Raw genomic sequence first — 24,919 nt, forward strand, 5'->3', positions numbered from 1 at the left:
TACTATTTTCAATGGGTTATTTAAGGTCTTAAAGACGTGATTGGGATTAGAAAAATATGAATTAACCAGGTAACTGTGGCGCATTCAATGAACTGCGCGCACAGACTTGTTTTGTCAGAGCTCATCTTGGCAATATTTTGTTTGGGATAAAATGACTTTTAGGAGAAGTACGGACAAAATGGCATGGCTCTAATGATATTTATTAACTTCCCGTAGGGTAAGTTATTGTAATCGTCTAGAATTCGAAAGTGAACATTTTTGCACATCCTAACATTTCAGGAGGTTTTTGAACATTTGGCTCACCTTAGAAAGAATGGATGTGTCTGTGTGTTTGTGTGTGTATGGATACAGTTTTTCGTCGACGATTTCAGGCATACGGAACAACCGATTGAAAGATTGAAAAAGCAATCGATTCCTATTGATAAGGAGACGTGCTGATTAGTCCTTGGCAAAAGTTGATCCAGCCGTTTCAGAGATACATAGCAAAGAGTGCAGAAAATCGAAACAGACTTTTTGAGACTACTTTACTCTTCGAATCGTTTTACTCATCTTAGGTTTATTCACTACTAGTAACATATCTTTTTATTAAGTAGAAGCTATAATAACATATTTACTATTGTAAGGAAAAATGCGACCTATTGCAAAAACTATTTTGTCCATGTAGTACAGACAAATGTCCATGTATACAGACAAAATGACATATAAGATAAGGACGTGCTAAGATGCTAATTTTTAAGAAGGCACTTCACAAATAAAAAATTTGGTCATTTTTGGCACATTTGGTCATTTTGGGACATGATTTAATTAGCTTGCAATTACTCGTGTCACATTATATTACTTCTTATAAAGGAAAAATGCATTTGTGTATTTTTCACTATTTATATATCGATGTCGTTTTTACATATAATTGCCAAAAGATTTACTTAATGTCTATGTAAGACAGTTGTAAATATATTGTTGAATAAAAAAAAAATTAGGACATTAGCACATGACGCATGAACCTAAAGGGAACTAACTCTTAAGAAGTTAAAAGCCAATCACCTTTGGCAGATTTCAATTTTCGTTTTTCTTGAACTTGATTGAACTACCCTATAGTTCTTGCAAAGTAGTACTATGTCATATTTTTCATTGTATAAGCATGTCATTTTGTAAGATGAGTCGTAAATTGACAATAATCAGAGGTAGACCAGTAAACAATCCGCAGTTTTTTTTTATTTCAATAGTAAATATTACGAAATGAATTACCTGATATATTAGTTATAAAACAAGTAAAAACTGATGCCTTATTATCAATGTTAGACTATTGTTTTGCTTTCAAATATTTCAATACAATTTTCATTGAAATAGGTTCTTGTATAAAGCTCGTAATTTGAGATATTATTGATCTCTAAGAATTTTAATGTTGTCCAAAGATTTCAGTTGACTTAATTTTCAAAAATTTCATATTTTTTTGCTATTTTATAATTCTATAGTAAGAAAGTGAACAAAAATGAATAAATAATCAGAAGTTCAACAAAAATCTGATAATTGCAATAAAATTGATCGAAATCGCTAGCACTGACATTAGTTCATAATAAATAATTACGAATAACAATAAAATTATCCACAAACAGTCGTCAAAATAATCTTTTAAAAATGCAATACACGTTTGAACTGATTTTTGCGTCAAGAGTATGACAATGACGCTCAACAAGATTGTAATTATGGCTTGATACACGTGATACAGTCGCAAAACTGTAAGAGCTGTATCATTTTTTGTTCAAATATACCATTTTGTCCGAATTTTCTCTATTTATTTTACACTGGCATAGCCTCAAAATACTTTAAATTTGAGAATGTGTTTTATTTGTTAATTTACAAAAATTGCAGTCTAAATTGCATGTGGTCTAAGATTTATACGCATGACGAGTATACTCGTCAAACCACTAAACTTTGTGACTCCCTTATTGTTTTTATTCAGAACATTCTAAATAATAAATGTAGAGACCTTAGATTATTTTTTACTCACGCTAAAGATTTTTGTATTTAATTAGAAGTGTATCTTTAGATAAAATTGCATGTATGCTATTATATAAAAACAATTAATTTGTGGATTTATACTTAATTATATTAACAATTAAATGGTGAATTTATATTGGCTTTGTCCTTTATCCTATCACGATTTGGGGAATATTAAATGTAAAAAATTTGAAAACACGTCTGATTTAAATTTAATAATATTTAAATCATTTAGCTAGTTTATTGACAACCTTTTCCTTACTGACATTTTCAAGAATTCTAACCTCCTTATAACATTAATTATTATAATTTCATAGTAATTTTTTTTTAGAATATTTGTTAAATTATATCAATTTTTCTCCATATCTACAGCCAACTTAACAGCTCAAGCAATTTTTTAATTAAATTCTAAAACAAGAATCTATAATTATTTAGTTTTTTTTTTAATGGTAGCAATTACATTGACTTAGGTTGATTTCATATCGGTTTCTTGAAATAATAACTGAATTAAACTAATCTACTTCGCATTTTTTTATATAGGTTTTTATATAATATTATTATTTTTACTTGAAATGAAATTGAAAATATAACATTAAATAATATAAATAGCAAAATAAAAAAGCATAAGCAAAAAAAAATCAAGCAAAATAATAAAGCCTGAAAAATAAATAGCACATAACATAATAAATAATAAAACAATAAATATAAAAACTCAATTTTATATTTCATTTATATAAATAATATGTATTTAATCAACAAATTTCATTCATATCATTTTACTTTCAAAAAAATATATACTTCATCGCTTGCTTAATATTATAAGCCTTAATAATTATTATTTTATTTTATAATTTTAATGTGAGATGTAATACCACTTTCTGAAGTATTATTAATACAAAATTAATTATTTATTTAAATAACTAATTATTTAAAATTACTCCATTGTCACAGCAAATTTTCAACTATATAACTATATGCATATATATATCTATTTATTATATAAATATATTTAATAAGTCTATTTTTATTTTTGTAATAAACTTTTAAATTAAGTCTTTTGAAGAAGACTTTAAGAGACATTGCATTATTTCATATATTTTGGTATAAATCAATGCCCTATTATGTATTTAGCTCTAAAGTAAATTTTAATGTAGAAATTATTTGAATTAAATTCATCTGATGTTCAATATTAAAACTGATTTTTTTGAAAAATATAATCAAACAATTATCCCATCATTTGATTATTTTTCAATCGACGTTAATACTAAATCAATATTTACAAAAAAACAACATCGATCTCTACAAACAAAATTGTAGTAATAATAAGTATTAAACTAAATTCTAATACTAATAAAAATAAATAACAATGCTCGTGCTCTATAGCTAAATAATAATAATAATAAAATTTTAAACAAAAATTCTAGAATTAATAGGAAGCAGCACAAATAATTGCGATATTAGATGTAATCAAAAAATAATTTTTATACACATACTATCTAAAAATGCATCTTTTCACAATTTTCAAAATTAATTACTTGAAACAAATAAGTGTTTTCGCTTGTAATATTTGAAATTTTGAAAACTGTCAAAAATTTAGTCTGTACATTACTATAATATATCAGCATTTCATAACTCTATATATACAAAGTATTATTTGTTTAGATCTCAAAGTTTAAATAAAATCACATATTGACTGAGATTCAAATTTTAAATGAAAAGCATTTGAATGTAATAAACATATATGAAGAGCATTTCTAAAATTACTTCTAATCGTTTCTTATTTTGAGTTTAATAATCAATAAAAAATCAATTCATTTCATTGTTTTAGTTAAATAATGAGATTCTGAAATATCCGTTTATCAGATATGTTTATCACATATGTTTAAAACAAAAAATTGATGAGATTCACATCAATAAATAAAAATAATAAAGACAACATTTGACCTCATTAATAACTGCACCACTCACCATTGGCTCCCAGCATCGGCGGCAAAAATGAAGGATTCTGGCTTTGCTGCTGTTGCAGCGCTGCTAGACCGTACAGCTGCTGCAGGAGTTGTTCTTGTTCTGCATTTTGCGCTCCCGTGCCGCCTCCAGATCCAAATCCTTTTGTCGCGGCAGCTGCCATTTGGAGTAATAATGCGTTTGCGGCTGCTTGCTGCGATGTGTTATTCACATTTGGATCCATTTGTGGGGGCGGCGGCATTGTAAACTGTTCTTGACCATTATTCATTCCCATTGTCAGTCCTTCTTGTTGCTCTAAGAATTGTTTCAGTTGTTGTATATGACCAACCGAAAACAAATGTTCTTGCAAGCATAGTTTAGGTGAATATTCAACATCGCAAATGCGACATTCCTCTGGTGTTCGAGGAACGCTTTGCGGATCGGCACTATTTTGACGCGCCTTCTTATCCTTTGCACGTGCATTTTGGAACCACACTTGTACAACCCGCTTCGGCAATCCTACTTCTCGCCCAATGAATTCGCACTCGCTCATTGATGGTGTAGCATAATCAGAAAATAATGATTTTAACATTCTGACTTGCAAAGCTGACATTTGTGTTCTGAATCTTTTTGTCGAATTTGGCAAATTTTGACCACCCCTGCTCGATTGCGTACTACTGGCTGGACTAATCGGTCCGCCTTCCTCGTCGTAAAAATCACAACTCAAAGATATTTCAGACATATCTGATAAAGAATCACAACCTTCTGCTTTTGGTAAAGGTTTGCTTAAATCTAAAGGGATTTCTCCTTCTCTCAATGTAGGCTGCGGATTATTATCATCCGTTGATTCCATATACCTTCGCATTGAATCTTCACCATAACATCTTTTCAACAATGCTTCTACGTCCTGCAACGGTGCGTATAAACTCGGCGGTGGCATATTTTTAGCTCCACAATTTTCACTCTCTGTACTTAATTCCTCATCAGGTAATGCATCGATGTTAATTTCATTTCTAGAGCATTGTTCGGCGTGCTTTGCAGTCAAATGTGTTTCTAGAGCTGATTTAACTTTGAATAATGCTGGACAGAAAGGACATCTTTTGTTTATGACTTGTGCGTGCGCTCTAAATTGTCCTTTGCGTTCCCTAGCTCTAGTATTTTGAAACCATACTTGAACAACTCGCTTCTTTAGTCCAACATCTCTTGCTATCGTTTCAAGCATTTTTCTAGAAGGATTCGATTCTTGTTGATATTTTTGGTACAGATAATCTAGTTGTTCTGGAAGGATTGTCGTTCGCAGCCTTTTGTCTCTTGGGCTCTGACTTTGACCATCTTGATTATCAGTATCATAATCATCCATTTTCAAAAGCTTTTGGTCTGCCTGGCCGCCAAGTTGTTGCAGTATTCCAAATGGGCTATCTGGCGGATAAGCTGGTGGAAATAAACCTGGGTTCATCAAATGCACTAACTGATGTTCGCGCCATAATTCGAAGCGATTGAACACTAACTGACATTTATCACATTGAAAATTTGATGGTTGGGGGCTGACATCTCCTCCAGTAGGAACTGCTTGCGTTTGTGGTTGAGGTTGCTGCTGATTCGGACTTTGAGGTTCTGGTATCATCTGTTGCGGTTGAGATAAATTTGCTGGTGGGTTATTCATTATTGGCGACTGTAAATGCTGTGGTGGTGTTTGCATAGGTGGTTGTTGCTGCATGTTGAGCGGATTATGTTGTTGTTGATTCTGATCAATGGTACTTGAATTAGAATCCTCGCTACTCAAACTCGCTGCCACTTGGGCTGCAGCGGCCTGTGCTTGTGCGGATCGCCTGGCATCTTCTTCTTTAAAACAATGTGTTTTCTGATGACGTATCAGTTCATAGTATCTTTGGAAAACTAGCTGACATTTTTTGCACTGATAATTCAATCCAGGTGTCCTTTGAAAACGATTTGGATCATCTACGCCAGATGGTGGTGGTGTTGTTTCTTGAGCTGGCTGATTTTCGTAAACTTTGCGTGCTTTTTGTCGCGCATTTTGGAACCATACAACTATTACCCGTGGCGATAAACCAAGCAATTTTGATAAGTATTCCAAATCATCATCTTTTGGATAAGCGTTGTTTTCAAAAAATTCTTGCAATACTTTGATTTGATAGTCCGTAAATCTTGTGCGATTAGCTCGTTTTCCCGAAGAGCCAGAACTGGATGACCCATTACTTGAATTTCCAGACATGTCTGTTGTCAGATTTAGATTAGGTGCGCCAGGCGGACTAGCAAATTGATTTTGATTCGACACTCTTGGAGGAGGTAGCATTGCTGGAATAGTACAGGCGGGTATAGAATCTAACTGCGATTGAACTAAAGATGACAAAGTTAAGTGATGTTGATTGATTGGCGACTGGGGCCTGGACAGCATAGCCTCTGATCCTGATAAACTTTGTGCTGGACTTTGCGGTTTAGTATCATAATGATACTTTGAATAATCTTCAGCAGCATTTTCATGATGATCCATAGGTTCATTCTTTATACTCTGTTCTGAATTTTCGTTCGTCGGTGTACTTGTTTTCATTCTTTTAGCTGCTGGAGGCGCACCGCTTGAGGCGTCTTCCTGGCTACTTGAGCTTGAGTTAAGTTGTGTGACTTTTGCTTCGCCCGTTTTTTCATATTCTTCTAGATTTAAAGTGGTTGAAGGCGGATTGTTGAAATTATAAGGTGAATCTTTGTTTCGTTGGCGCTCTTTGAATAAAGTATTCCTAAACCAATGCTTGATTACTTTCGGTGGTAATGAACTCCTAGTTGCCATTTCCAAAATAGCTTCTTCGGAAGGTGAATTATTTATATCGAAATGAGCTCGCAGAATCTTCAATTGTTCATCGGTAATGCGCGTCCGCGCTCTTTTTTGGTTAGCTGCAGCATTTGCCTATAAATTAAAGTCAAATTAAAATCTAATTTTTGTAAAAATCTACAGTTAATTTGAAAATAGTTTTGTGTAACTAACCTGTTGTTGTTGCATCATAACAGCGGCATGTTGTTTGGCCAGCATTGAATTATCCGCTCCCGCCTGAGGACTGTGTGGTATTTGTTGACCCATGGCGTCCGACCCATACGGAGGTGGCGGCATCATTAGTGGTACTAGTGGTGGTTGTAAATTCATAGCTGCCAACGCATTCATATTCAGGCCTAATGGCAAACCCATCGACATCATTTGTGCCATCATTGGATGGAATTGCATTACATTTAGTGCTGCCTGCATTTCATTCATCAGTTGCATTTGCTGTAAGTTTTGCTGCTGTTGTTGTGTTAACTGATTCAACTGGGGATTTTGAGATGAAATTTGTGGCGGAATACCCGGTGTATCGGTTGTTGATGATGAATCTTGTGTTTGTGAATCTTGTGCCTGCTCAGTATTTGTTTCATCCATACCAGATTTCTTTTCGTATTCAGTTTTAAAATGTTCCGCAAACTGTTCCAAAAACTCCAGAGGAACTTTATCACGATGTACCTCTTCGCAATGCGTTTTCAATACAAATATAGATGAAAATGATTTGTGGCAATGTTGACAAGTATACGGACCAACTTCATTCGGAATTTCCTTCGGCGTTTCTTGCCTCGGGGGTGATGCATTCTTTGCTTCATTATATTGCATGACTAAATCAAAACCAAAACTTTCTAATAATGTTTTATACATTTGTTGGGAAGGATTTGTTGCTTTCTTACCATCTTGCAGCATAGTTGACAGAGCGTTAGGTGATGAAGGCGTCAAAGTATCAGGGCTGCTCACTGTTGGAGGAGTTGGAGATGTGTTTGGCAAGTTCTGCATATTTTCAGGATTTTGTAAGCGACAAGCTCTTGTCTGATGTAAAACCGAACGCATATGTATGTCTAAAGTGCTACCTTGTGCGTAAGCTACTCTGCATATATCGCAGCGGAATGGTTTTTTCTCATCATCTGAAGAAATTGTATTTCCAGTAGGGCTTGGTATTGACTCAGGTTGATTTTGCGGAGATTGTTGAGTGTTATTCACATTCGGCAAATTATTATTGTCTTGCAGCGCTGCTCGTTTCAGTTTATGCAGATGACTTACGCTATTGTAATGTACTAACAATATATTTTTCTGAGTAAATGATTCTTTGCAGACATCGCACTTGAAAGGACGATTTGGATCTAAAAATTTTTCTAAAGGATATGCCAATTTTTCGCCCCTTCGATGTTGCAAGCTTTTATTGTGAGCACTCAAATGAGCTTGTGATGTAAATGCTGCTCTACATCTATGACATTTATGCTTTCGGTTTGGATCATTATAGCCTTCCTCTGCTAGTGCTGGGCTATTAAGGTAGTCTTCTAGTAACCTTTGAGGGTCGTCCATATCAGGTTCGATAGATTCGTTTTCGCCAGTTAAATCCTCAACTTGATTTTGTTGAGCATTTTCTTCGTCGCAGTGCGAAGTTTCCAGATGTCGTTGCAAAGCACCGGCTGACCTGAAACCCCTTCCGCATTTTGAGCACCTCGTCGCATCGCGCATAGCATGATAATGTGAATGCGCTGTTAGTTTATCCAGCGTTTTGAATGCCAAACTGCATTGATTACAACGATATTTGTAAACATGTCTTTCAGATACCAAGGCGCCGGTCGGCGTCTGATTTATAGCATGAGCATCGCGGAAATGGCTCATTAACGCAGTAGCATGGGAAAAACTTTGCCCACATCCACTTTTCGGACAAGCGTTTCCAGACAAATGACCCGTTTCTAATCTATGCAAACACAATTCGTCATTAGTGCGAAAAACTGTACTGCATTGCGGGCATTTCTCTTCTTCTTGACTACTATTTGCCGATGTTTCATTCGATTCCGGTGTCGAATTCGACCTATTCAACCAATGACTTTGATCTACTAGCATTAATAACCTTTGCAAACCTTCTGCATTTACGGAGTGAATTTGCATAACATGTTTCTCAAGGGTAGATCTTTCCTTGAAACCGTCCTGGCAGAGAGGGCATAGAAGTGGAGGTGCATCTGGGCTTTTCGGAGGTGCTTCTGGTTGATGAGTAGTCTGCATATGCTGCTGTAGTCTTGAATCCGAATCGCATGTAAAACTGCAGAACGGACAAGTTAAATTCTGTTGATTTGTTGTAGTAGATGTAATAGGACTGCTCTGTTGCTCTGCAAGCGGATTATTTGGTGTTGTAGGTGTCTGTTGGTTCGGTGGTTGATTTTGTGACTGGTCCGAGCCAAATGTGGGATGCTCGGGAGATTCTTTACTGAAATCCGGTTTTATATCTGCAATAAATAAAACAAAAAATATTAACAAACTTACATTAAAAAAACAACTTAACAAATTAGTTATAATAATAAATGTAAATTAATTTAGGAAAATATATTATTTATTTACAAGTAACTGTAACAAAAGTTATTCACAGGAGAAAGCATTGAATAGTTTTTTGGCATAATAAGAAATAAACAAATCTCACAACGTGATTGAAAAATAATGCAAATTAATCAAATCTCATTTCACGCTTTGAATAGAAAACTTTGTTTCTCGGTTGATAAGCAATAATAAATTTATTACAATGGGAGCACATATTATTTTTAACTAAATCTATTCCATATTCCTTTCATTTGTAAGATTAAAATTGAATGCTAATTTAAACAAAGATTAGAGAATTCGCCACAATTACACAAGCTTCGGAATATTAGTTTTTGTCGCAAACCAATCAGCATTGCAGTTAAAAATAAAGTCAGAAATGAAACAATATTATGAAATGCGAATATACACTGATCTATTACAAAAACTTAATAAGTTTTCAGCAAATAAAAAGTCGATGCATATTATTTAGATATTAATAAATAATTAGAAATCTGTATCGCGTCGTAGTTGAAGCGTGACGCATTATGTTCGCGTTCAATTTTTTCTCTTTCGACTTTTACACGGAATGGCCAGGAAATGTGTTTTGTTTGAAAGAACAATTCATGTGAATTAGATCATATTACTATAAAAAAGTAATCATTATATTTTATTATAAACATAATGGTCGATAACAAATTGTATAGTAATCAAGTATCAAATAGAAATAGTTTCACAAGATTAATAGAAATAGACCTAAATTATATAACATAATATATATATATATATATATATATATATATATTAGAAATTAATTTATCCCATTCAGTTTGAAAAACTAACCAATTTTTGGTTATTGTGGTTGGGGCCGCAACCCTAAATAATATTTCTAAAACCACAGCAAAAAATAAAGACAAGATTGTCCCAAATTTTGTAGAATTAAAACTATTTGGTAAACAATGAATATAAAATTTTCATAAATTGCTGACTTTGAAACCACTCCTTTTAAAAAAATTCCTTAAAGTGCCTCGACTAGTTACATTAAAAATTGGCGCATTTAATCAGGATTGTAAAATGGTATAATATTTGTTAGTTTCAAATTATAAAAAATGTAAAAAAATCAAAACCCAAAAATAACCGGTCGTTACTAACGCATTGAGATTGTGTCAAGATATAATATTTGAACTGACAACGAGTAAATATTGTTACCAAAAATCATGAAATTTTTATGTACATGGAGAAATGAAACATAAAAAATAATTACTTATTAAATAATGAATTTTATATTCTACTCTAATGAATTTTATTTCATACCTAAAATAGATTTCACAATTAAATCATAGAATACTTGGAACAAAAAATATATAAGTTTTTTGCAAAACCATGTTCATTATAATTATTTTGTATCATATTTGAGAACAACCGGTAATAACAGTCATACAAGACTAGTCTCAAATATGTGTTTATAACGGGTTGTCCGTTTGGGCACTATGGCATGTGTTGCCAGCATATGATTCCTAAATATATATAGTAATTACGATTATTGTATTATAAAATTACAATACAATGAAGAAAAAAGCCGAATGCGGAGCCCATGAATACGTGTTTCGGGCGCTTTGTGAGCGAAATTCTATAACAAAAGATAATATTCGGGCGTGTAGAAATTATTATTATTTTCCCCAAAAGAACAAAAAAAAGCTGTATATCGTGAAAACAAAACGGAACAAAAAACGATATAAAAAACTTAGCAGTGAATTATGTTAAATTAACAAAGCGCAAATGCGACACGCGACTGGCAAATGCTCTTGCTACAATTTCAATAAATGTTACAAATTATGAGCAACATAATAATACACACTAAAATATATTCGTTTCTTATTAAGGGCAGGAGGTTTTTGAAACTTGATTGTGTAATAATAATTCTTACAATTAGTGGAATATTTTCATTAACATACCCTTGATTTTTTTTACTATACTTGACAAATTAATAAGTTCATTACTCATAACATAAGTAAGAGCTATGGGATTCAATCAGAAGTTTTAGGTTCGATACTTGGCGCGGGCAGCCTGATGCCAAGCAGTAGTGACATTGGTTTTTACTTGGAAATATAGATAACAAGTGAAAATAGCCCTTTCCCGATATTGCTTTATCAATAAAAAAAATCATCACTATTGCAGAAATTATATTAATAAATTTATCACATGAAGATAGGACAACTGTTTTGGTTGCCATCTATAAAAAAAACATACCGATTAGTTGAGTCAAATTAACGAAACGGCTTATGGGTCACTTAAATTCTGATGCTGTTTAAAAAATAATTAGAAAAATAATTCTATATTTTTTAATTTCAGTTGAACTACTAACTATTATTTAAAAAAATGAAAATTTAAATTATGACAAAAAGCAAACTTTAATATTTAAGATCCAATGTAAAACAAGTATGAATCCTTGAAACTGTTCATCAAATAATAAATTTATTTTCAGTAAGGTTTATTATAATTTTTGCATATGGTGTGCTCCAGTTGTGAAATTCATCTTATGTTAAAAAAAATTTTTTTTTCATTTATCTCGACATTTGGTGTGATGGCAGGTGGTATCGATTACAACTTGCATTTTTATGCAAAATCTGCTTTTGTTAAATTAGTTTTTAAGTTATAGACCAAATTGACCGAAAGATCAATAGAAAACCGACAATCAAGAAAATATACATTGTTACCTTTGACAAATCTTAGCACAATAGCTTATAGAAATTTATAATTTTTGATTGCTATTAATAAATATATAAAAAAAATCTTTGACAGATAAAATTATATACAATATATTTTCCATAATTTTGAACAGCAATCAGAACTTAAGCTTTGTGGTTAAATTGACCAAATACTACGACTCAACTCTGTTTGATAAATTTAATTAATACATTTTGTATAAAAAGGCAAATATTTTTTACTACTGCTTGACATCAAGCTCCTTGAAGCGGGATCGAACTTGGACCACTTACCCATGGGTGAGCCCAATGTTCAATATATTAAGCAAAAATACATTTCTAAACAAAAATTATTATCTCAAGTAAAGAATATTAATAATCATTAGAATCGATTTTGCCAAGTCATGGGTCACGAATCCGTTAAAACTAATATAATGTCTGATACTCAATTGCGCCTTAAATAAAACAAACTGTTGTACAATTTAGAGATAAAGCAGATGCTAGACAGTTTAACCTCCTATTTAATCAGCACAAAAAATAAAAGAACCTCTGGAAAATTAAAATTCCCATGTCCTGTAACGAACATTTTCCAAGTTCATCATTACAACTAATAATAACCGTTGACCGATCGTGACATCCCTTATTTTAGTAAGAAGTATTGTATTAATATTATTACTAACGAACTTCTGTCGGACCCTTTTGCCAAGGTCTCTCACCTTATGATCGGCCGAAAATCTCCCAAGGGTAATGGGACAAATAATGTTTAATACCTAAGCTAGCCCTTCACACCAAGAATGACCGTTGGAACTTGAATTATTACCAAAACAAAGGATCACAAAAATCTTTTTTGTATTAATAATACATGCGCAACTGTATTAGTGACGCTCGGAAATCATAATAAGTACTCATTGGCGGCAAAGATCGGGGTGTGGAAAAAATTAAATAAGTTGACGAACTATCAAAATAATAATGTAAATACAGATTTGATTTTAAAATCATTAACATCTGATTGATTTTAATTATTTGCTGTTATACAAAGAAATTGCATTTCAACAAATAGTTAAGGCCAATATACAAATTGTGCAGTCAAAAATCTGTCAATTTCCAAATTTTTTAAAAATCAAATTTTACAATAAACTAGTAGCCAAAATGAATTTATTCCTAACGTATCCTTTTGATGTTTATTACTCCATCGATAGTTTCATTATAAACATAATTAATAATTTTCATCGACAACTTCAGCTAAATAATCTCTAATAATTTATTACAATGAAGAGTCTGTTTAACGAAAGATTTACGATTAATTTAGCATAAATTAATTAAATTTATGGAATCTAATTGAATGAGAAGCTTTCGAGTCTTGCACAAGCCCATTTACATAAATAAGATAGTATTGATGCATTATTATTATACTGTAGTTAATCAATGTTCATATTATCTTTGTATTACAATAGTTATTGAAATTTATCATATCTTCAATTCTTCAATGTATCATTTTCAAATCGTTCAGAATCAGTATCAGAATCAGTATTTTAAAAAAATGATTTATCAGTTCGTTCAGAAAAGCATATATTTTCATAAATTAATAAAATTTAATTGGGAAATTAAATATCAATAATTTATTATTGATTAGAAGTTTTATCCAAAACCTTTATAATAAATGACAAATACATTTTATTTTTATTAATAAATTTTATCAAAACCTATGCTAATATAGTAATGGGCATGTATGGTCAGATAGAAATAAAAATGTTTCTGATAATGATTTATTTTAGACGTTTGAAAATATAATATGTTTGATTTTCTGATTTTCAGTCCAGTAAAAAATACGTATTAGAAAATAACAATTAAAATGAATTTTCATTGTAAAAAATGATGTGCATAAATCTAATAAATAGTGTTGAAATATTAAATCGAGAAAAATTATTGAGAATAAAAAAAAATACTCATCTTCAAGAGTTATTGAAAATCACATAGAAGTATTAATTATGTCAGTTAATTATTGTTTTATTCAATTGTTCGAGAAATGCCTACAATTTTCTTTTAAAATAATTGGATTAACTAGTAAAGGTAATATATACTAATGAATTAAAATTCATAATACAATTAATTACTGTTAAATTAAAATTAAATTTAAATTAAAAATTAAAATTAACTATATTATGGGAGCTAATTCTCGGATAAAATAAAAATGTTATGTTACGGGCCTATCTCCGTAAGAATTGGTGGTAACGAATCGCCAAAAAGCTATGTATTTGCTGTGCGATCAAACGTTTCACACATAAAACCTAACCTGCAAAACGTACAAACGTCAAATAACAATTTTATCGTAAATGAATATTTTTGAGGTCTCATTGATAAAACATACCTAAAGTTAGTTTGTTTGAAAATTTATTTATTCAATACATAAAAGAAAAGTGAGTAATTAGGATTTTGTATATATATATATTATGATTATAATAAAATTCATTATTAAATAATCATTTCAAACATAATTGTTAATACAAATTAAATTAAAAAAATTATGAAAAAAAATCACAAAAACCATATTACAATGTTAACGTGAAGTTAGTTCATGTGTATAACGATTGTCGCACAGCAAATACATAGCATTTAAAAAATTTGGTAATATAATTCGAGTCCCGTAACGTAGATAATTGGCCCCTATATCTAATATTTTCGCATGAGAAATATCTAATTATAAACCGCGCCCCGCAGTCTGGCCATCAGCGCTATCATTGTCCGTCCGGCGAGCGTAGTTGAACAAAGCGTGTGTATGTCCTTTAGGGTAACTCGGAGCGAGTTGTTGTATAGTTTTAAGACCTTTTATTTTTATGAAGAAGAGATTTCTAAACAAAGGGTGTGGTCCCTTTTTCGTAGACTGACACAGGTGTGCGAAGAGTGGAATCCAGGTAGGTTTCGGGCCTACCGAATACAATGGGCAAGAAATATTTCATACGCGATCAGAACAAATTCACAATGAACAAGTAAAAGACCGATGATGCGGATAGAGGCGGATAGGTGATACTTTTCAAAGATTCGGTAAAATTGTTTGTACCGGGATCCATGGATATATACTCATTTCGGAAAGAATTTGTGTTGAATGAATTGGAAGAAAAACTTGGGAAGTTAATACGGTTTACTAGGAGAACTTTTAAAATAATTGAATGGCAAGCCGCTTTTTTTCTAAAAAAAATAGGCGTTTTACAGACTGTAAGATTATTTAGGTTACTCTATTAAAAATATCAATTCAATTGCAGGTTTGGACGTTTATGAAATTGAATGCATAGCTTATCCCTCCATGGGCTGATTTTTGTTTCACATAAAAAAAATTATGAAAACCAAAATTAGTAATTATAAGCTTATATAGGCAAATAAAGAACAAAAAAAATCTTCAATTTTTTTTTGGTATTAATAAAATATGACTTTCAAGTCACAGCTGCCTATAATTTTCGCACTTTCGTGTATAAAAATGCTATTTCAGGTTTGCAAAGTCTGTAAAAGTGGCATATATTGATATTGATTATTTTGACAACGTTGTAGAATTCAGATCAATGCATCATCTCATGAAAAGCTATAATTATTTAATATTATATACAAAAATTTGGAAGATGGCCTGGAAGTTACGCGGTGAAAATAAATTCCACAAAGTTTTTGACCTTGCGAACTTTATATTCCTTATTATGCACTATCGAATGAAAAATTATATAGTTACTTTATAAAATGCCATAAATATATTTATAATTTTAAATGATTTATCTCCATTACATATATTTACTAAGTACGTTCAAAATTTATTATAAAATATGATAGTAAAATCATTGTTACGACTCGTATTCCATATGAATATTTGTTGAAATTAATCTTAATGTTAATATTTCAATTTCTAAACAATGTTGACAAATAATATTAAAGAAGCAAAATTGCCAATTTTGATATTAGACTTAGATTTTCTTAATTATTGGATCTTACTGATTTTAGTAATTAATTTACTGATTTAATGTTAAATTTAACATTATTTGGAGTAAAAAATGGCTCAAAAGATAGTCTTGACATTTAGATATGATATTCGAAGTTTATTCTATAAAAAAATTATTCTTCTCTATAAAGTGTTTTGTAAAATAGCATAAAAAACTGAATTAGGGATGGTATATTTAAATTAACTAAAAATCTGCTAGAAAGCTGGTTAAAATGGTCTTAAAATTAAATAATTCAAAAAAAATTCTTTGTCAATTCCGACTAACAATAATATATATTGTCAAATCGATATCAATTCATCTCAAAATCAATCATCAAATTCAATTATAATTTTAATAAACCTACATTCACGGAATTTCTTATAGGTATAGAATTTTTATCAAATTAATCGACCGACCCAACATGTACAAATTAGTCACGTCCAACACTAGTAAATGCGTTCCATATGTTTTTATCCGAAACAATAAAATTAGCAGGTACAAGAGCAATAACGTTTAAAATTTAAACTAATCCAAAATTACACGAAGGTCGTAAATGCATAATAAAATTTCTGCTAATAAATTTTAGGTGATCTACAAAGCAGATGTATAGTTTCAAATAATACCTCATTATTTGTGATTGCACTACCTAACAGTACTTTTTTGGAAAAAGGATTAATATTATCAACATTTCAGAGAAATTAGTTTTAAAATATGGGTTTAATTATACCTGGCATTTTTCGTAATAAAATGTTACTAAACAAGTATCGTGATTCAAATATTAAATTTAATCATAAAAATAAATATTACACGTTGTGGCACTCGCGAATATGTAATATTCTAATTTCTATTGAATGCAAACACAGTAACGAAAAATACACATATGTGTTATTCATAAAACAGAGAAAAAATGAATAAAAAAAACTGTTTCATATTTTAAATCAGGTCAACTTTGAAATAATGTCGGTTGGTTCTCAAAATCAACAGCTTTTTAAAAAACAATGTTTATGAAATTTATTGTAAAACTGTACAAAACGATATGAACATTGATAGTAAAATAATATATTGAACTTTGAATATTTTCATCAACTTTGATAATAATTAATGAAAAAAACAACACGTGTTAAGGTTAGACATCTAGGATTATATTTTTTACATAAAATTAGTTCGAACTCTAATTTATGTACAATGCTCTAATAAAAAAAAAGAGCAAATAGTTCAGTCCTTTAACACGTTAATCGCCACGATAATATCAGAACAATTTTACTTGGGTCATGGCAACTTGTTAGATAATTTAGTTAAAAATGTATCAAGGAAACTTAATGTATCAAAAGCAAAATTGATTTTTTCTAAAATTCCTGGAAAACACTATTTTTTATGACTGACATGGCAATTAACGTGTTAATAAAATCATAAAAAATAACACGTGTTAAGGTGATATTTTTTTTTTACAAAAATCTAGTTCGAATATTTATTTATGTGCAATGCACTTAGAATAACAAAAAAAAAAACAAATAATTCACACTATAAAATCGGGATTTATCTATGATTTAATTTTGAATAGTGTTTTATTAATTTCAGTTAAGGATGAACAACTTTTTCAACTCAAGGGCCTCATTTAAACTTTAAAATTTTTATATTAATAATTCACAAAGGTATACTAATAAACATTATAACATAAAAATACTAAATTCAATGTTTCATGTAACAGGAAAAGTATACATTATAATCAATTTATTGGTGGAAGAAAATTGACGAAAAAAAATTAAATACAATTTTAGAAATGCTTGGCGGGCAGCAGAAAAACATTAAAGGATCGCACAAAGACCGCGGACCGCGGGTTGCTCGTCATTGATAAAAAAAATAACAAAAAATTTAATAAAATTTACCTGGCGGCATGTTAAAGTGAAAAGTAAGTTATTGTGATACAAGTGAATTATTGGTTAAATTTCACTCTCTGAAAAGTTATATTCTCTGAAAATAGTTATTGCATTGAAATGAAGTAATCTAACTTTGAACTGATTTTTTCAAAATTGTGAAAATTAATTTAATCACTGGATTTGAGCCATCAAATCTCCTGATAAAAAATGGAAATAACTTAATCATTATTTATAAGAAATTATTCAATAAGTAAATACATAGTTAAAATTATATAATTATCAATAAAATATTGTGAATTTTATATCGAATGGAAAAAACAACTACTGAGTTGTTTTTTCCAACATGCCAATGTAGTATACAATGTCCCTTTTCGGCCGACTATTGTAAATTCATCAAATTTACTGAATGTCCTTTACTGGACAGTTGTAAATAAAAGAGTTAATAATAAAAAAAAAAAAAACTTATTCACTGGGATGACAGATTTACTATCATTATCAAAACATTCTTCAGCAAATCAGAAATATTAATAAAAAAGGAGTAAATGAACCTTAAATATCAATAAATTAAAATAATCATAACCACTAACCTAAATTACCCTCGTCCGCGGTATCCATTGTTAAATTCATAAATAATTCGTTCTTATTTCAGCACATTCACACACTCAAAACGCGATATGCTTAAAAGGACACTCATATGTAAAAAACACAAACATAATCACAAAAAACACAAGAAATCTTCTTCAAAACATAATAAAAATATTTTAAAATCAAAACACTATACTAATAATATACGATTTAAATTAATTAGTCCTAATTATAAATGTAAATTCGAGAGCAACGTAATTGCTGACGTATCTTTGGTAATTAATAATTTTCGACTATTTCGTTTTTGGTCACAAAATGCGAATATCTTTACCATCCCCTCCACGATTAACACTCGCATAGGTGTGTATTATGATCGGCTTTCGGTGTGTGCGTTCATTTCGAGTTTACCGGCGTTTTTCTGTGGTAGGGATTTCAATCGCTCGGACTCGCCTCACGCGCTAGAGCGGCGTAGAAGCATTTACCGACGATGCTGGGACGATGTTGTGTTTTAGTAGAGGAAGGGGAAGAATAGACAAGCCTTGTCATATTTTGCACTGCGATTATAATATAAACACTGTCGTCAAATTTATTTAGATAACTAATTGAATCACATTAAGCATCATTTATTTGAGAAATAAAATGAATTATTTAATATTAATATATTAAACCTTATTAGTGCATGGCATCGTGCCTTAAGGCAAATTGCTGGTACTTCCCATACCGATAATCTAATTTTACAATAAAGCTTTAAATTTTTTTTGAAAACTGAAAAACTTAAATTTTGGAAATTTTGAAGTTTGTTTAAAAATATTGACTTTTTTAAAAAAAATTGATTTTTTTATTTTTTGATTTTTTTAAATTTATAACTGTTTTTCGAAGCAATCGTGCTGCGATAAATAATTTTCTTTAAAACTAGTTGTAAGTAGCAAGTTGCACGAACTTTCCGATACGTATACATCAACTATACAATAAAAATTGAGGGTCCAGCTATTCAGATAAAATATTCAACTGTTTATTTCCAAAATAATATTTTCGCTATCACTAAAAAATAATCAATACGATTTATTTCTCTTACAATATCTGTCTTACGCACTTCATTTAATCCATTTCGTGTTCAAAAAATGTATGTTATTTAAGTGCGGACATTAACTGTAATCATTAGCTGCCTACGAAACACGGAACCTACACATGCACAAAAGACATAGATTCTGATTATTCTTAACTTTATTTACTCCTAGGGTAAGTTATTGTAATCGTCCAAAAATCGAAATCGAACATTTTTACATATCTCGACGTTTTGATGGTTTCTGAACTTTTTGGCATACTTCAGAAAAAATGGGTGTGTGTGTGTATGTATGTATGGATACAATTTTTCGTCCACGTTTTTGGGCGCACGGATCAACCGATTTGAATGGTTCAAAAAACATTCGACTCCTATCGATAGGAAGATGTGCTGATTAGTTTTTGGCAAAGGCAGGTCCAGCAGTTACGGAGATAAAGAGCAAAGAGTGCAGAAAATAAAAATTGAGTTTTTGGGAGAACGGAGCAACCGATTTGAATGGTCCAAAAAACATTCAATTTGTACTGACAAATTTTTTTTTTTCAAAATAATTTTTTGTATATTGAAAATAATTCAGATCTTTATTTTAATTCTGTTCTAATATACTTTAAAGAAATAATTCCAACTTCGCAATTCAGATTATATAATTCTTATAAATATTAGACAATGTTACAATATTTATAATAATCTATTTGAAAACATTTAATATTCCTCGAACATTTCATTACGGTATAGGAAGTTCCAGCAATTTGCCTTAAGGCACGATGACATACACCCCACTAGTTTTCTGATTAGAATCGCCTAAGCGAGCGACGAAATTCTAAACCTTAAATAATTTTTATAATTCAACCGCTTATTATTTCAGACTATGATAAAATATATCGTAACAAATTTTACACTTTTCTCCTATTTCCAAAGAAAAGGCTTTGCCGATCGGCGCTGCCTGCCCAACACTACCAGTCCTACTAGTCGAAAAAATAAAATTCGGCGCACATACGCACACGCATATAAATCAATTCCTTGACTATTGTTCCAATAAGATGAATTACATATTTCACACGCAGAAACTCTTATTATTCTCATATCTTTTCTGACATAGTTTGTGAATTCTTTATAATTTTAATGTAAACGCTAGTCAGTATGAAAAATAATTTAATAAACCTCACAAAGTAATATTTTCATTTAAAGATCATTCATATTTTTTTTAAACAATATACTAAAAAGTTGAGAATAACTAAAGCACCTCATTCAACAATTACAATGAATAATTCTCAAAAAAAATATCCACAGAAACATAAATAATCAAAGAAATATTAAAATTAATTCTAGTCTTCATTAAATTACCGCCAAATAAAAAATAATATTGAAACAAAGTCAAACTCACCAGAATGTGTTCGTAACATTATTTGATAATTAATTTCTTAAGTTTTCTACATGAATAATTTTTGTGTACTGATAATAAATTTCATTTATAAATGAATTAAATATGGTTTTAAAAGAAATTCAATTTATTACGTAAATGACGATGATTAATACTGTCTTGCTGATTTTGATTTACTTAAATATTATATCAAATATTATAGGACACAATGACTCATGTTTAACATAAATAGTGTAAATGGTTTGAAACATGATAATTGCAAAAATTCCTTACGGTATTTTTTGAAAAATGTTTGTAAAATTAAATAATTGTAATTTTTATTCTAATGGTTAAATTTTAACAATTACAATTGCCATAATAAGCATCTTTGCGAACTGTCAAAATGTGCTAAAATCGTGTAGTGCCTAACTGTATTGAATAAAGTATTTATGTTTGGACATTTGAAAATAATTCGGGAATCAAATCAGTTTCTGATTTGACAGTGAATAGTGCACTTGTGTTTTAGACTTTATTTTATTTCTGTGCTTATTGTAAAATGAATATATAGTGAAGATTCTTGTTTGCGATATATGAAATCCCAGAAACAAGGTAATTATTTTTATATAGTGAAATTACACTTAAAGAATAAATATTTTATAATATTAATCTTATAATTTTAGCTTTGTTTTAAGCTAGTTAAATTCGAAAACTTGCACTTAAAATGTGAGGAAATCTTTTTAGGGTCGGTTTTATAACAAGGGGGCTATTGGTTTATCTTTATTTGCTTTTATTAAAATTTAAATAAATAAATGGTTTCGATAAGAAAACTCAATAAAAATTATTGTGGCGTCGCGCCGTTCCGTGAGAATATTCCAGCTTTCAAGGTTATGATATTGATTTATCAAATTTGAAAGACGATATAAAAAATCATTGATTCTAAATGTTTTTTTTTTTACTTATTATTAGTAATAATGATTTAAATTATAATTACGGATATTTTTATGGACTTTGATTGCTATTGGAGTGCAAACTAGTACTATACTAGTACTTATTATCTAACTTAAAGTACAGACAATTACTTTATTTTTTAAACCTGAACTTTAATTTGAGTTTTAAAATTAAATTTATTTAAATAGTTTATAAAGGTACATACCCATTGGTTCTTGCTTCTCCAGTACGACATGGAATACATCAGCTAAATCTGTTTGGCCGTCACTGCCATCAGCCCTCTTCATCAATTGATGCTGGTGCTCCATTCTCAAATGCATCATACTTCTAACGTGCTGCAGGAGTTGCAATTTGTTAGCAGCACGATGTCCGCACAAACGACACAAATACGTTTTCGTCATAGAATAATCACTTTTGCCGCCTCCGAACTCACTTTTCGCAACAGCATTTGACGCAGATTCTGTTAGGTATCGGAAGAGCGTCCTTGCAGCATCGTGCCTGCCGCCAGCAGCATGCATTTGCAACTTGTGCGCTGAGTTTGTATAATAATCACATGCGTGGCATCGCAGCTGTACAGATCCTGCTGAAGGATACTTTAGCTTCCATTCATTTCTTGGGCCACCCTCTCTGACATGATTTACATGCTGTAATCTTTGCAAGTGTTTGTCAGTTTTACAATGCAACTGGAAGTTCGCTTTTAAGTTAGTTTTATATGAACATAGCCTGCAAACATAATGTCCATTTATCAAACTAAGCACATCTTGCTCTCTCGATCTTGTCCTGTCTTGGGCTAGATGCAAACCCAGTTGCTCCAAATTGTCTGTGTGAAAGCAACCACACACCAAACACGAGTATAAAAAACTAGGTTCGGGATCCGCAGGTTCTGGTGGTGGTTCCATAGCTTCGGGATTCAAACCCAAATCTAGATGTGGAGGTAATTCGGAAGTGCCGGAATTAACAGCCATATTAGCTGCCCCCGTATTTGGCATTGCTCCGCCAGTCATCAATTGAATCATGAGCGCTTGACTGTAAGCCATGTCAGCTAGAGCTGCTTCAGCAGTTGGGATTTGCTGTTGATCTACAACATTTGCCAATTGCTGATGTTGCTGTTGCATATGCAGTGCACTCAATGCTTGCAAATGCTTCACATTTTGCTGCAAAACTGCCATGTTATGCGTGTGCTTTTCCGATGTCATATGAATCCGCAAGTTGCGTGCAACTCCAGTTTCATATGAACACACATCACAACGAAATGTAGGTTTTGGTTTATTCGAATTAATTTGCGATTGTGGTGGTTGTTGAAGCATGGATGGAGGTTGAATTTTAGGCGATGTTCCTCTGTTTTCATGATTCATTGAGGTGATGTTAGATTGTCCACCTGATGATTGTAATTCTTGCATATTATTTAAATGTTTATCACTTTGCATATGTATAGATAAGTTGCCTTTGGTTGTTGTGCTATAATTGCATACTTCACATCTGTAAGGTTTATAGCCACACGTATACGTTTCACCACGTGCCAAACGTGGATGAGGCTGACCTGCTAAGCAAAATGCACACGCAGATTCACCGTCCGGATGTTTTTCTTTCATATGTATTTCTAAAGTTTCTTGATATTTATAATGCCAATTGCACTTAGGGCATTTTAGCGTTTTGCATGAATTTCGTGAATGTGGTGGTGTTTGCTGTGATTGATTTTGATTTGGCGTTGATACACCTAATCGACCCAACATGATTTCACATCGTTGGCAATCGGTTCCTATTGGTCGTCCAGTGGTAATATGTTCTGGACATGCACCTATCGTAGTGCCGCTCATTAGGTTTTGACTGTTTTGGAGATTCTGCATTGCGAGACTTTGTGCAGCATTTAAGTTATGCTGCTGTTGTTGTAAGTGACTTAATAAATTTCCTGGAGGTGACATGCTTGGACTTTTTCTATTCATAAATGATTGTTGCAGTAATTGTTGTTGTGACTTGACACTTAATTGAATTTGTTGTTGAACTGGTTGTGGCTGTTGCGGTGGCAATGCTGGTTCTAAAGGTTCTAAGAAGGATACTACAAGTTTTTGAGAGTCGCCTCCCCTTTGCACAATTGCAGAAGCCGATTCTCTAGCTAATAATTTTAATTCATCTTCCGATAAATCCAATGAATGATCTTGTGACGCATGGGAGGCAAATGCCTTTGCATGTCCAAAACTTAATTTGCAAACAAAACACATTAATATGGGTTTATTGGGTGTTGATGGGGTTCTATTTTGATCATCTTGCTGAACATCCCTTGCACTTAATACACGAAAAGAATGCATAACTGGAGGTGGTGTGCTTAAATGAGGTGCAGGAGCCGGGGCCGCTAAATAATGGGCAGAATCTACTTTAGGTACCGAAGGCGGCGCTTGCAGACCCCGTCCGTCAATAATACACCCATCTCTTAAACCTGGTAAGGAACCGTCTTCAGACAAATCCGAATCTTCAATTATATAAGCAGATCCATCCGGGTTATAAACAATTCTGCCTTCGAATTGTTCCACATCACCCGGTCGGAGTTGATCACCTCTCATTTCGTTGTTAGAAGCAGTTTCATCTTCGAATGTACTTGAATCCCGCCTTGTCGTTTCCGATGTTTGGTATTGTCGATTACTATCCGAATTATAAAGCATACCATCTTGAATTCTCGTATTATCCTGCTGCAACTCATCATCTCCTGATTCATCCTCTGATAACTCTATATTTGTCGATCCAAAACAACTTTGCGGATCTTCTCGTTTTCTTCTCCGTTTTCTCGCTTGCTCCAGTGCATTCGAAACTCCTAAGTGAACCCCCATTGGGGCGCCGTTTCCTGAATCTCCCGTTGTTGGTGCATTCGATCTATCCCCTTGTGGGGGAGTAGAACGATGTTCTTGGCCTTGAGGACTAATCCTGTCTGATTGACCTTGACCGGAGATTAGTAACTGATCCCGTGCGGAATGAATGCTATCTGGGCCAATGTTTTGATTTAGAGGACTGATGCTACCGATGTTGTGGCCTAGAGAGTTGATGAGGTGCGTTTGGGGGCTTATTCTTTCTGCTTGAAGTGGACTGAATCCTGGTTGGGAAGCGCTGGATGGCGTCGGGGCCCGGTTTTGGTTGAGTAAAGGATTGTTGA

At 31.7% G+C, this 24,919-nt stretch overlaps 1 protein-coding gene across 1 annotated transcript; it reads right to left on the reverse strand.

The window, feature by feature from the left end:
* Window positions 1-3,946: 3,946 nt before the first annotated feature.
* Window positions 3,947-24,693, reverse strand: LOC113388068 (zinc finger homeobox protein 3). The gene is made up of 3 exons (XM_026625478.1): window positions 21,983-24,693; window positions 6,941-9,219; window positions 3,947-6,862 (listed from the first exon to the last, which is right to left on the reverse strand). Exons 1-3 carry the CDS (start codon window positions 24,597-24,599, stop codon window positions 3,947-3,949), a joined length of 7,812 nt encoding a protein of 2,603 aa, XP_026481263.1. The 5' UTR covers window positions 24,600-24,693.
* Between the last annotated feature and the right edge of the window lie 226 nt (window positions 24,694-24,919).

The sequence above is a fragment of the Ctenocephalides felis genome, unplaced genomic scaffold, assembly GCF_003426905.1.
Source record: "Ctenocephalides felis isolate EL2017-DRISC unplaced genomic scaffold, ASM342690v1 CF-g0.4_SCAFFOLD_03572, whole genome shotgun sequence".
Classification (NCBI taxonomy): Eukaryota; Metazoa; Arthropoda; class Insecta; order Siphonaptera; family Pulicidae; genus Ctenocephalides; species Ctenocephalides felis.